At 37.1% G+C, this 13,257-nt stretch overlaps 2 protein-coding genes across 5 annotated transcripts; one reads left to right on the plus strand and one right to left on the minus strand.

The window, feature by feature from the left end:
• Positions 1-11: 11 nt before the first annotated feature.
• On the plus strand, positions 12-3,010 carry LOC113678299 (fas apoptotic inhibitory molecule 1). Its single transcript, XM_027195180.2, has 3 exons — positions 12-600; positions 1,376-1,425; positions 1,618-3,010. Exons 1-3 carry the CDS (start codon positions 261-263, stop codon positions 1,768-1,770), a joined length of 543 nt encoding a protein of 180 aa, XP_027050981.1. The 5' UTR covers positions 12-260; the 3' UTR covers positions 1,771-3,010.
• Positions 3,011-3,087: 77 nt separating this feature from the next.
• LOC113678297 (uncharacterized) lies at positions 3,088-8,219 on the minus strand. 4 transcript variants are annotated; one of them, XM_027195178.2, is made up of 9 exons: positions 8,091-8,219; positions 7,903-7,983; positions 7,595-7,667; positions 7,307-7,374; positions 6,592-6,678; positions 6,261-6,404; positions 5,977-6,019; positions 4,888-4,972; positions 3,088-4,674 (listed from the first exon to the last, which is right to left on the minus strand). In XM_027195178.2, the coding sequence occupies exons 1-9, from the start codon at positions 8,133-8,135 to the stop codon at positions 3,600-3,602; spliced, it is 1,701 nt and encodes a 566-aa protein (XP_027050979.2). In that variant the 5' UTR covers positions 8,136-8,219; the 3' UTR covers positions 3,088-3,599. The 4 variants fall into 4 exon arrangements, with proteins under 4 accessions (XP_027050979.2, XP_027050978.2, XP_089039046.1 ...); XM_027195177.2 differs by having other exon boundaries at positions 3,088-4,677; positions 8,091-8,215; XM_089182920.1 differs by having other exon boundaries at positions 7,595-7,683; positions 8,091-8,153.
• Between the last annotated feature and the right edge of the window lie 5,038 nt (positions 8,220-13,257).

Consider the following 13,257-nt stretch of genomic DNA (forward strand, 5'->3'; position numbering starts at 1 on the left):
TGACAAACCATAGATGCATCCTGGGTCTCTCTACAAAAGCCTCGTTGTCAGAGACACTAAGAATCCTGAGAACGAGGCTAATTCTAAAAATCTGGAATTTACAGTACCTTTATGAAAACAAAATAGTAATACTATCTGGAATCTTGCCTCGCCAGTCACAGAAGCTTCACTGTAGTGTGTCCACATTTATATCTCTGTCTGATCCTGTTCAGCTGTTATCGCTTTCCTGACCGCGTAGTCAAACTTTACAGGCCGCCGAAATGAGCGAGAGGGATGTTGTTGCAACTTGGGACATAGCTCTGTCCGACGGGAAGCATAGAATTCAGTTTGAACATGGCACTACTACCGGCAAGCGAGTGATTTTGGTCGACAATGTGGAAGTTATACGGAATAATTGGATGTTTAGACTTGTGGGCAAAGAGAGTTTCTATGTCGGAGGAAAAAGAGCAACTATCCATATAGAGGCAGTGAGTGGCTTTCAATACGAATACACTCTTGAAATTGACGGCAAACCACTTAAGAAGTTCGTGGAAAATCGCAAGAAAACTGCTAAAGTCTGGACATTTCTTCTCGACGGCGTGGAAACACGAATGGTGCTGGGTAAGGATAAGTTTAAATCAGCCAGGGGCGGCGGTATAATTGTTATTACAGCTTTTGTCGACTGTAATTTCCATCGCTGCCAATCGTGTTTGTATTTCAGTCAGTAATATGGGAAGGGTGATGGTGACATGACTGACAACACTGTCTACCACTCCATGCATTTCTCTCAATAACTTTTAAGCAGGGAATAAAAAAAATAATTTCAAAGCTGATATCATTTGTGTGTGAACAGAATCAATAGATTAAATACGAAGTTTCCATGGGTTTGAGATTTATCACGATCAAGTGTAACTGACAGCCTGCGCATTCAGATTTCCATAAGCTCGTTCTTATTTCGGGGCAGGTGTTTCTATCAAAGGAATCAGTTGTCTGATTTTTTTTTCGACGAAGGACGACAACTTTGAAACGGTTTGCAGTGCAGTTGATACAACAGGTTACCTTGGTGTAAATTACCAACAACTACAATTAATTACAAAATGTCCACAAGTCTAAATACATAAATAAATGATCACATATGCACAAATATAGATATATACACCTTAGTGAGCTTCATTTTCGTTTAATACCCAGCCCCTCTCTTTCTTTATGCATCATACATTGAAACAGAGTCAGTGGAATTCAATTCAAAGAGCTTTGTCAAGCTATTTGTTTCATATGCCAAGGTCTGTAAAATATCAAAAGAAGAAGAAAGTATCACTTTAAACAATGTGTCCTAACTGTAATATTTTGGTTAGTTTTTAAACAAATGTGGATTTAATTCTACTTACTTTTTCAGAGAAAGATACCATGGAAGTGTGGGTGAATGGAGTGGTGGTGGAGACAGCTGTGAGTAAAATTATAATTATAATCCATGTTCATTTGACTGATGATGTGCTTGTATCCAGGTGATTTACTTCCAGCCTTTGCCATGCATTACTGCTTTCATTGTTCAGATGAATGAAAGTTTTCTTTTGTTTCTTGTTCTGTAACAGATCTCAAAATTTGCCTCTTGTTGATTCATTCACTTACAATTTTCAGGGTGAATTTGTTGATGATGGAACAGAAACTCATTTTACCTGGGCCAATCACACATGTTATATCAAAGCCATTAGCTCTGGAAAGAAAAAAGATGGAATTATTCACTCCCTGATAATAGATAGTAATGAAATACCGGAGACAATGGATGAATGACATCACTGCTCATAAGCAAATGTAACTGCAATGACAGCCACATTCCTCTGCACATTTCACATCTAAACATTTGCTCAAGTTAATTTCAACAATATAACCCTGTCTTCATGGTAGTGTTGCTGAATACCTCTTTGAAGGGTACACTGTTTGAAACAATACTGTTACCGAAAATAAATTTTACAGCAATTGTGATTATTTGTTAGTAATGCAGTAAACTGAATCGTTCACTAAACTATAATTCTATAAAGCTGATACCCAAGTAGGTGTTTGTATGTTGGAGATAATGAGGGTAAAAGGGCATGTCAAATCACAGCTGTGAGTCCTATGGGTCTGTAACAGGGACCCTTTGATTATTGTTTGTTCTTTTCTCAGAATTGTTTTAACAACCTTTTGCCCTCATGTTGGCCAACTTAAGCTTTGATTATTTTGCTTGGCTTCTCATTTCCTGATGATTGGTAGAATAGAGGGAAGATTCCCTTCAACATACTTTGTAGTCTGTGGTTTACCATAACATACTAAAATTTCCTGAGGAGATCAAATTATCAGTCATGCCAATTATGCATACAGTGTACATGTGTATTGAACACTAAACTTTGTGACTGAAATAAGTTGGTGCTTCTGTTCATGTGATGTTTTTGTGCAATGATATTACTTCTTGCTGCAAATGGAATGGAAGTGGTGCAACAAAAAAAAAAATCAGGGGCTGCTTTATTTCCTTCATGCTCTCAAATAGTGACTTATCCATAATCCAAATATGGAAGCCACTTTCATAGACACTGATAGGTGCAAAGAAATTTCTTAATATTCCTGTAGATGTCAGAAGGTTTGGGGTATTGAACTGATTGGAGTATGGTCACCCATTAAAGTATTACACAGTGAAAATGAGATAATTGCTGATACCAGTATAGTTCTGGCTAAAGATTTTGTTGACCTGACAAAGCTGGAACTGTATGCAGTACTCATGGGTATGTGGCTTTGTGATTCTCTGACATTTCCTACTCCCAAACATGCTTGGTTTATAACACAACTAACATTAAAGATATAGTTCAGTTTTTCCTTGTTTACATTGAGTTATTTCATTTCTGATAGCTGTCACAATCATACCAAGTGTCTCTGTATTTCATTTGAAGTGTGTTCTGATTCAATTTCTTTACAGGAAGGCACCTTTAAATTGGTACACATTAGCTGTACGTATTGAACTATAATTGAAAATAAAAATGCAAAGTGAATATAAAGAGCAGATTTGTGGGGTTGTTGCTGTCCTTTGTTTTTCTGATCTTCTTCTAATCTTCATTTAAAAGAATTAAGAGCACAATCTTTCTCTAAATGTAGTTCTACTCATGAATTTTATTGGGGCTCATTAAAACCCTTGTCTGCTTTAATCATTTTAGACATTAAATGCTACAATTAACACCCCTATCTCTGGCACCCTTGGAAAAGTAAAAATCTTGAGTCCTCGAAGAGGAAGACAAAGTTCTTATAACAAATTGGTAAGAAATGGTATTTTGTCATGTTGAATTAAAAATTGTAAGAAGAGCTTTCAACTTGAAAGAGTGTTCATTGAGAGGGCCTCAAAGGTTATTTAAAATTGTTTGATAAGAAGTAGTATTTAGACACTAACATACACATCCAGAAAAAATCACCTACCAAGACTAGATATATTTTTCCAGTTTCAAAGAAAACTTACATGTATCTTGTCCTTCAAGAATCATTGTAATTATTATAGCTATTGGAAACAAGTGTTAATTGGAGTAATACAGCTGTTGCTTGCTATTCAATTTACAATAGTTCTTTATTTTGCCAAGTTATGTAGCTTCCAAATTTTCCCTTTATCTTCTTTTTCCTTCATTACATTCCTCTTTCATATTTGATGTTTTTCTTCCATATTTGGAGTGTTCTGTGTCTCGAAATTCCTTGTGGTCATACTTATCATTCTTACTTTCTCTATCCCTGGAATTCTTTTCTTGTTTCCTATACTCTCTCTTTTCATCACAATCTTTTGATCGATTGTACCTATACTTTTCCTCCCTTCGGTTATGTGTCCTTTCTAAATCCTCTCTCTGATCACTAGAATTCTTCCCATGTTTGTAATCTTTCATCCTATCTCTTTGATAACTGCTAGTTCTTCCATCCTTCAAGTTGTCTCCCCTGTTTCCTGAATCTTTGGTGTTAACTCTCTCAATTTGACTTTTCACCTCCTTCCTCTCAGTGAATTTTCTCTGGAGTTCCTGGGACTCGTATGTAGTGTTTCCTTCATCAGCTGAAGTTGGTAAAGTTCCAGGAAGCACTCCACCCTGTTCTGTCCCTTTCACAAACCTTATCAACAGTTTTGGCCTAAGAGCCTCCTTCAATCTCAAAGTATCAGCATACTCTATTACTTTTTCAAGGGTATCCTGTTGTTGTGTTGGTGTGGAAGAAAGTTCCTCATTCTCAAATGATGTTCTTGTTTCTTCCTCTGTTATGTCTTCCTCTTCCTCTTCTTCACTACTTGATTCAGCAAATGCAGCAGCAGCAGTAGTCTTGGTAGGTTTAGATTTCAAGCCAAACTGTATAACATTTGCACATTTTTTTTTCCCAAGACTGAAAGAAAGACCCTGCTTTGCAGTAGATATACCAATAGGTCTCTGGGGCTGACCTTGCTCCTCAGAAGATGAACCCATTTTGAAGCTAAAAGGCTTCTTAGCTTGTTGATCTAATGGTGCTAAAGGTGGTGGTGGAGGTGGAGGGACTGGTTCATCAGGGAGGGGTGGAGCAGGCTCAGTTGGAAGAGGAGGTGCAAATTCAAAGGGTTTTGGAGGTGGGACTGCTTGAAAGCTCTTATGTTCTGAGATTGGCTTAAAACCCGATGTGCTGTTTGGACCAGTAGATGAAGACTTGAACACTGACTTAAATCCTCCATTGCCACTGCTAATTACAAAAAACATGAACAAAAACAAATAGAATTATTGAAATTAGCAAGAAAATTCACAACACTCTAGGTATTAATTCATTCAGCCTGATTTGCTCCATTACAGAGCTTACCTAAGTGACAGATTTATAAAATAATAAAGAGTTAAAGGACAAATAAAATAAAATGAGAAAAAGAGGGCTACTTAAGTCAATGCAATGTACAATAACCTTGATTCAGTGTTCTTTCCAGAAATAAGGTGGAGCCTCATCAGTTCCTTTTCCATCTGTTTCTGTTCTTTTTTCTTCTTTGCAACTACAATAAGAAAAATTCATATCATGAGCTGTAAAAATTTACACAAATAAAGCTCTTGTTTGGAATTTCTAACAATAAAACACCACCTTCTTGAGTGGTAACCGGTCAAGTCATGCAAATTCATCTCGCCCATCTCCCCCAAAGTCATCTCCCCCAATTTTTATCACTTGTAAGAACATCAAAATGGTATATGTAATGGTATATTTTTAGAAACCACTGAAGGTAGCGATTAATAAAAACAACCTTTTGGTGTATTTACTTACATTACCAATCCTTCAATAGTAAAAAGTCATTGTAAATGCAACCTGATTCAAACATTTAGCAAACACGTACAACCAACATAAACAAGGTTTACTTAATTCAACCTATGATCTGAAGAGTATTACGAAAGTGCTAAACTAACAAGAACAATCTTTGTATTCACAGACATCTTCACTCTTAAATTGTTAATTGAATAAACAAATCAATGCAAAACATATAGTGAAGCAGAGGAAACAGATTGAAACAAATGTATCATCACATTGTCCTAAAAGAAGAAAATAAACCTGAACTAAACTTCAGCAGATGCAAACTAAACCTGAACAAATGGAAGATAACAGCCAAAATACAAAAGAAAACCTAGCATAGAAACAAAGAAAGCACACAACATAGACCTAATTAACATAAACTACCAAATAGACTGTTCAATGCTGCATTTTGTTTCCAACAACGCTTTTAGAGTCATGACTCAAACAAATTGTAGTTCTGACCACATAATCAATTTCTTTGTCTTCATGTTGTTGTTGGCAACCTACACCATTGAGTGATAAAGTTCCTCAAGTTTAAAAAACGTCTATGAGTACAAAACAAGAGATAAAAAAAATGGGGCAACTTGACTTTTTATTTCAGGAAACATGAATTAGGTTTTGGGCAACATGACTTCCACGAAAATCAACTGTGAACCTCTTGAGTAACAAAAGAAATAAGGAGGAAAAAAAATTTGAAGCAGATTCCATATAACTTACAAATATTTCTTGTTGACTCTCTTTGCCTAAGTTCCCTGAGTCGCTGTGGAAAGATTGCCATAAAAGAAATCAGTACTGGATAATACATCAAAGGGTGGGTTGTACAGTCATTTAAGATTAATTTGTTAAAAGTCTAAAGCAAAAGTCTACCAGAAAATAATTAAACTGCTTTATCAATATCATCCTGAGTTTATGTCAAAAGTTTTTTGTCAAATCAAGGCATGAAGATACTCTATGAAACAAAACAATGTTTTCAGCTTAGGGTTATTAAGATGTCACTTAACCTGGCGGTGTGCATGGTCATAAGAGTTGATATGGTTATCATATTCCTTGTATTTAAAATACTGTTTGTCACAAAGTTCACAATAGAACATCTCTTTTAGATCTTTCAAGCTCTCCTCGATTGCTTTTTCCTTCTCTTGCTCATTCTGTGGAAACAAACAAAAGTTTTCTGTCAATGTCCTTTAACTGACTTTAAACAGTATATCAATCAACACATAAAAATGGTAGTGCATTTATCAGGTAACTACTTTTTATCAATATTATCGCTTCATTGTTTATTCTTTGTAGATCCAAAAAATGGTTATTCCTAGGTAATCGAAGAGGAACTTAAACCTGATATTTTTGCTGCAGTTCTTCATTATCTTCTTTCTCAATCTCCAAAACTTTCCTGTTGCGAGTAGCTTCATCCGCTTGCTCAAACTAACCAGGAAATAAAACAAACCAGATTTTTCCAACACAAATATTTTCTAATGTATTAATTGGCTTGAGGTCCATACTGATACTTAGATACTTCACTGTAGAATTATGATCATAAAGAAATCATAAGAACTTTTAAAACCTGTGCCAATGCACCTAAATTGTAAAGAGTTAACAGGATTCACCAATAGAAATTTATACAAAATATATAAGTATTACATAGCGTAATCATCTCATATACAGAAAAAAAAATAAATGGAAACAATGATTATAAATATGATTCCAGTTTAAAAGGATAACTTGTATTTTCCTTTGTTAAGAAATAATGTAATGTACCTGGAATAAAGGGAAAAAATTATCAAACCAAAAATCACTTAAAACCATTGCAACCTGAAATTAATTTCTACCTATGTTATAACAGATACATACTAAACAAGTGTGAAATTTTGTCCATTGTTTAAAGTTGAAAACAAATTAAATCCTTGGTATACTAGTTCTATAAATTACTATGTTACTATTAAATAAAGGAACTCAACTGAGATGAAAGCATGTGCGATTTACTTGAAAGGTCTGTGATTATCAATTCCTTTGTTAGATCGGTAATTAGAGATAACAGAGAGAGAATACACACCTCAAGAGTAAGACGGCCGATACATAAAGAATCCTCCTTCATGACAAGAGGTATTGGTTCTGTGCGACCTGAAACGAGATGTAAGCAGGAATTTTTCAAGTTGTTTATTAGTGACGGTAAAAAAGACTCAAAGTCACACTGTGACAGTTTTTAGCTGGCATTTTGATAAAAGTATTGAAAGAACTATCAATAGTCACTAGCGTTACCAAACTCAAAGTTAAGCTCTACAATTAAAACGGGCACTTTAATTCAAAGTACACAACTGACTATGATACAACTCCTCTTTACCTTGTTTCTTCTTCCCAAGTCCAGATCCACTGATCCAACCAAGTCGCAAAGCCATCTGATATCCAATATTTTCCTGAAAATGTTACGCACTGAAAAATTCAGCAGGGAAACCAACAACCACTTGAATCTAAATTGTCTTTTCAAATAAAAAAGTTATCTGTCCAATGCACTCGCATACACCGATACAGTTATGCTTACTTAAAATAAAGGTTCTAAGCTTTAATTTCGATCTTTTGTTTCACGCTTAAAAATGTAACTAATAGTCACTATTAGTAAACGTATGGAGCTCAGTAATCATTATTAATTACCTCAGTGATGTGTGCATCCAAGGTCGCCTTTTCCACAGTTGGTTCATCATCATCAAAATGAGATAGATCGGCACCTGCACTCTATAATGGCACAGAAAAGGAAACTCATAACAAACAGACCTCCATAGAATTAAATGGTTCAAGAGTTCTGCAATAATTAGACTCTTTAAAGAGTTTAGGTCAGCTACCTCGTAAGAACGATTCTCGTGAAACCTCGAAAATTTGGCTGCCATTTTGGAGCAGATTATTACGCATGCCTTGTGATGGACTTGCCGCAGTCCAAGCGGTCAGAAATGCTCTCGCATCGACGTCAGCCGCAATTTGCACATTGTGCCAAAATCAAAATATTGGAACAATAAAATCACAATCGATACGATATTTTATTGTTCTGACAATAACTTTTCCTACTATCGGCATCAGTTCAATCCAGCTGTAACTTCCTGTCTGTCTCTCTGTGATGGAGAATTATTTTCCTTGCGTAGATACCTGATCCTCAACTGTGACTGGGTGGTCGATAATAATTTTGAATGGCAGTGCGACGGCCGTCAATCTCGGTGTAATCGTACGATTATAATGATATTGATATAAACAAAAACGAAAAATGATAATGAACATAAGGCTTAAATAATGCTGATAATGTTAATGATAATTCACATTTATACAGAGCCTATTCGAAAAGGTCTGGGCGCCTAAAAACGACAGATGGATAGAAAAAAACCATATCTTAAATTAAAAGCAGATTGAAAAACATACGTGCTAATTTTAGATTTAAATGGAGAAATACCAGAACATGATCATAGAGATGAAATTGATCCATAGTTCTGGAGCAGTGGCAGGAAAGGATCTTGTTCCGCACAATTAAGAACTAAAATCCGCAGGGTTCCCGTTTCAGAGGAATAAGCTTAAAAAAATAAAATAAAAAAAAAAGATGTAGCTTGATGAGGGTGAAATCAAGGAGGAGAATGGCTTTTCTTTGGAAAATCAACCAACAATGTACACTGAAAACGTGTTTCAATCATCCGCAAGTACTTTTGCTACAAACAAGAAGAACCAGCCCACACAATGTGACGACCAACGACTCGAAATGACGACATGGAGTCTTCATCAAGGGAACTGCTTCAGTATCAGAAATGATCTACGGGCAAAGGAAAAGTCATGATCAGAACACCACGTATGGTACAACAACACCAACATTCTAAAACGGTCCGTATCATAATTAACAAATCGAGAATCCTTGATTGTGCTCTATTCTGTTGTAAAGCACGCAGAAAGCGGCTGGAGCACGAAAGAAGTTTAGGGAGAGACACGAGATGTAGTGCTCTAGCCGCTTTCTGCGTCCTTTACAACAGAATAGAGCACAGTCAAGTCTTCTCTGTTTGTTTTATGATAAAGAATCCGATAAATTCCTCACGCATTACTTTGAATTTGACTTTATCTTTTTTAATGACTTTATCTTTTTGAATAGGCACTGTATAAATGTGAATTATCACTATCATTACCAGCATTATTTGAGTCTTATTTTCATCATCATTGTTCATTATTGTGACTTTGAAAAGTCCTTTGGGAAAGTCGGTTCAAAGTTTCTATGCGAAATCCCGGCACCAAAATAAGTAACCCTCACATCCACCAGAAATACTTAGCTAGCCCCTGGGGGACGAACTACGGCCACAGCCGTAGAAAATTACATCACCCTATTTTTGTTGCTATTTAAAGCAAGCCCGTGGGGAACTGAGGCTATTTATGCATTAAACCGCTGGATAACAAAATGAGGCTCATTTTCAGCGAAAAGAGCTCTTCGAAACATCGAAATACGAATTTTCCGGAATTTTTTACTCCAGTCGAAAAAGATCGAAATGGCGGCTGCAGAATCGATGGGATTAACTTTTGTGGACGAAGATGACTTGCCTGTAGCATTTCTGCGAATCGCCCACGTGGATTCTGACCATGAAGCGCCTTCCGATGTCGATAGCAGCGATGAAGAGGAAAATAGCGATGAAGAGGAAGGGGAAAGTGATGGAGAAATTGAAAACAGCGATGACGATGAGCAAAACTACTCCAATATGAGATGGACATCTACTATACAACCCCCAGAAGGCATGAATTTTCGCAAAGAGGTTGGTTTGAGGGTAGAAATGGACAATAACAGTAATTGTTTAGATTACTTCCAACTTCTGTTTACTGACGATGTTTATCAGCTGATTATTCGCGAGACCAAACGGTTTGAGCATCAAAAACGGCAGCTTGAGGACAATTCCCTGGGTGATCTCCACGATTTTACCCTTCCAGAGCTAAAGGCTTGGCTTGGGCTCACATTGGCAATGGGTCTTGTCCAAAAAAGCAATTTGAAAGCTTACTGGTCAACTGATTCGGTCACCAAAACTCCTCTGTTTTCTAGCACCATGTCAAGAGACCGCTACCTTCACATTCTGAGATATCTCCACTTTGTAAATAATTGCAATGCCCCAGACCAGACAGATCCCAACAGGGATAAACTGTGGAAAATTAGACCATTTTTAGATGCTCTTGTGCCCAGATTTACAGCTGTATATGCACCTTCTCAGAATTTATCTCTTGATGAGACACTGATCAAATTCAAAGGCCGTGTTCACTTCAGACAATTTTTGCCTTTGAAGAGAAGCAGATTTGGGATCAAAGGTTTTGTTATAGCAGATTCAGCATCTGGCTATGTACTTGGTACTTCTATTTACACTGGAAAAGAGGGTCCAGCAGCAAGCAAGGATTTGGCTAAGCGAGTTGTTCTAAAGCTAACAGAGCCTTATTTCAACAAAGGTTACAAATTGTTTGTTGACAACTGGTATACCAGTGTACCTCTCTTTCTAGAACTGGAAAAAAAGGGAATTAGAGCCTGTGGAACAGTGAGGGGAAATAGAAAGTACCTACCTCAGGACATTGTTGACCAGCAATGCGAGCAGGTCAAAAGCCTTGTCAGGGGAGAATCGCTTTTCCGTCAAAGTGGCAACCTCATCTGTGTGACATGGAAGGACCGAAAGCTGGTACATTTACTCTCAACTCTCCCTGAGGGTTTGGGAATCGGACAGATAGAGAGAAGGGTGAAAACACGAGGACAATGGCAAAGGCAGAACATTGCACAGCCACAGTTGATTAACCTGTACAACTCCCATATGGGAGGAGTTGATTTGGGTGATCAACGCATAGCAACTTGCTGCAGGCTTATGAAAGGAAATATTTGGTATTACAAAATTTTCTTTCATATGCTTGAAGTTGCTGTGTTGAATGCCCACATCATGTATAGAAGAGCTGGCCATCCTAGAGTCACCCTTGTCAAATTCAAAGAGAATCTTGTGCGGGAACTGATAGGAGGAAATTCTTTTCGACGGAACAACTTTTCTGGAGGCAATATAGTAGTACAGGATGTCCGCTTTGACCGCCAGCAGTTTCACCATCCTGTGGCAACTGATACTCACAGAAACTGTAAAATACATATTCAACGAGTGGAAACAGTCTACGAGTGCTCGGTTTGCCAAGTGCGTATGTGTCCAGCACCTTGCTTTGAGCGCTACCACACACTGCAGAGTTATCTTTTTGATGACCCCAGTAGAAATGGTCCCAAGAGACTCAAAGACAGTCATGGCAGACCAAGAAGTGGTCCAGGCAGACCACTTCAAAGGAGATCAAGATGATTTTATGTTTCCTTTGATCAAAACATTAATTTACTTATCGAGGTTTAAGGTTGATTCAAGTGAACACTAAAATGATTTTGAGACTACTGACTGACATCAAGTTTGCAACTAAATATGGTTAAAAGAAGAACAGTAGTGTTTTATTTTGTGCTAGGAAAAGTGTTCTGTGTATATAGAACTTGATATTGTGTACAGTTATTGTGTTGACAAAGTTTTCACTTCAGTTCTGTTCTCTAATTTGAGGACGGTTGGGGAAAAAATCTGATTTATTACCTTTCTGGATTTTTCATATTTTTTCTGTAAGACACATGTATTAGTTCATTGCACCAAATGAAAGTGCAAAATCTCCTCTTTCTAAAAATGTTAGTTTTATTGTTTTCTGCCTTATTAAAAAAAATTTGGTGGCCTAATTAGTAATGTCATGTCACTAATTGAGTCAAAAAACCCCCACCCCCTCAGTCCCCTAGGGGCTAGCGAAGAAGAAAGAATGAGAAACGATGAAAACGATGATGAAATGTTAAATCTTACATGTTGAATGTTATACCCATGTTAAAGTGATCAATTTTGCGATCACTTAAACATGGGTATCAGGTATGAAGCGGTGGTGAGAACCATTGTCTTCGCCACTGTGGCCTGAGTTCGACGTCCACACCTGACGTCACATGTCGGTTCAATTGGTCTTAAGATGGCGTCCTTGCCGTCCGGCGGTTTTAGCACTGGCTTTTCCAGTTTTCCAGCCTCAACACAAAGACCAACTTTCCAAATTTCAATTCAAATTCAGAGACAAAAGAAGAAACACCACCTCGAAGAAGTGCCACTATTAAAATCTGAAATAATTTCAATTTTCATAGCCATAGAATACGCAATTTTGGGTAAGATTCCTTTGTAGTGCTAATAGAAGACATTTTGGGTAAGATTCCTTTGTAGCGCTAATTGAAGACATTTTCCGTCATCGTTCTAATTTCGCATTATACCAAAATTTTCGCTTGACCGCTGATACTAGAGTCAGTCACAAAGTTTGCTTCCCATCGAGAAGCTTCAGGGACATCTGTTTGCCACCGGACAGTAACAGTAAATACTATGTCAGTTTTGACAAGAACAGCCCGCAAATATTAACCTCTTTTGCCAGCGTGTTTGAAAAAGTAAGTCACGCTAATAAATTAAATTGAAGATGAATCTGATCAGTCAGAAAATAAAAGATCTCAAAAGTAAGTAAGCGGCACATCTGATGCCGAATAAAGAAGTTTAATGATATGAGCAGGCCTTCATCATTTTCTTATGAGCGAGTGCGTCACCGAGTAAACAAACTCTGCTGAACATGACAAATTTGAATTAAATCAACAAAGGTTAAAGGAAAAATAAACAACCTGTCAAGAAGTAGTCATATCATCATATTGATAGAAACCCAACCAATAAGCAGGTGTGCTGCGTTATAAAGTTTTCACCTCGATCTGTTGTTGAACTGATAGTCTGCATAAAATCAAGTTTTAACAAAGCTCGTGTATAATTTGTTTTCACTGAGACATAAAACATGATTTAAACCGGTTTACCGCACCATTTTCGGTTGTGTCGAGAAGCCGCTATAAAGTATGTAGTGACTGAATTCTCACCTTGCTTTCCCCGAATAAATCACTTCGTTAGAAAGCCTGCTCTCCATTCAAGCAAAAAGCCCCGCAATTGGTTCACTTTAAGA

This window comes from Pocillopora damicornis, chromosome 9 (assembly GCF_964200805.1).
Source record: "Pocillopora damicornis chromosome 9, jaPocDami1.2, whole genome shotgun sequence".
NCBI classification, from domain to species: domain Eukaryota; kingdom Metazoa; phylum Cnidaria; class Anthozoa; order Scleractinia; family Pocilloporidae; genus Pocillopora; species Pocillopora damicornis.

Coding starts and splice junctions, on each gene's coding strand:
- LOC113678297 (XM_027195177.2), bottom strand. CDS start 8,135: ATGGCAGCCAAATTTTCGAGGTTTCACGAGAATCGTTCTTACGAG. Junction 7,375..7,594: donor ACTTGGGAAGAAGAAACAAG/GTAAAGAGGAGT, acceptor ATCTCGTTTCAG/GTCGCACAGAACCAATACCT. Junction 4,973..5,976: donor AGAGTCAACAAGAAATATTT/GTAAGTTATATG, acceptor TTCTTATTGTAG/TTGCAAAGAAGAAAAAAGAA.
- LOC113678299 (XM_027195180.2), top strand. CDS start 261: ATGAGCGAGAGGGATGTTGTTGCAACTTGGGACATAGCTCTGTCCGAC. Junction 601..1,375: donor GGAAACACGAATGGTGCTGG/GTAAGGATAAGT, acceptor TTACTTTTTCAG/AGAAAGATACCATGGAAGTG. Junction 1,426..1,617: donor GAGTGGTGGTGGAGACAGCT/GTGAGTAAAATT, acceptor TACAATTTTCAG/GGTGAATTTGTTGATGATGG.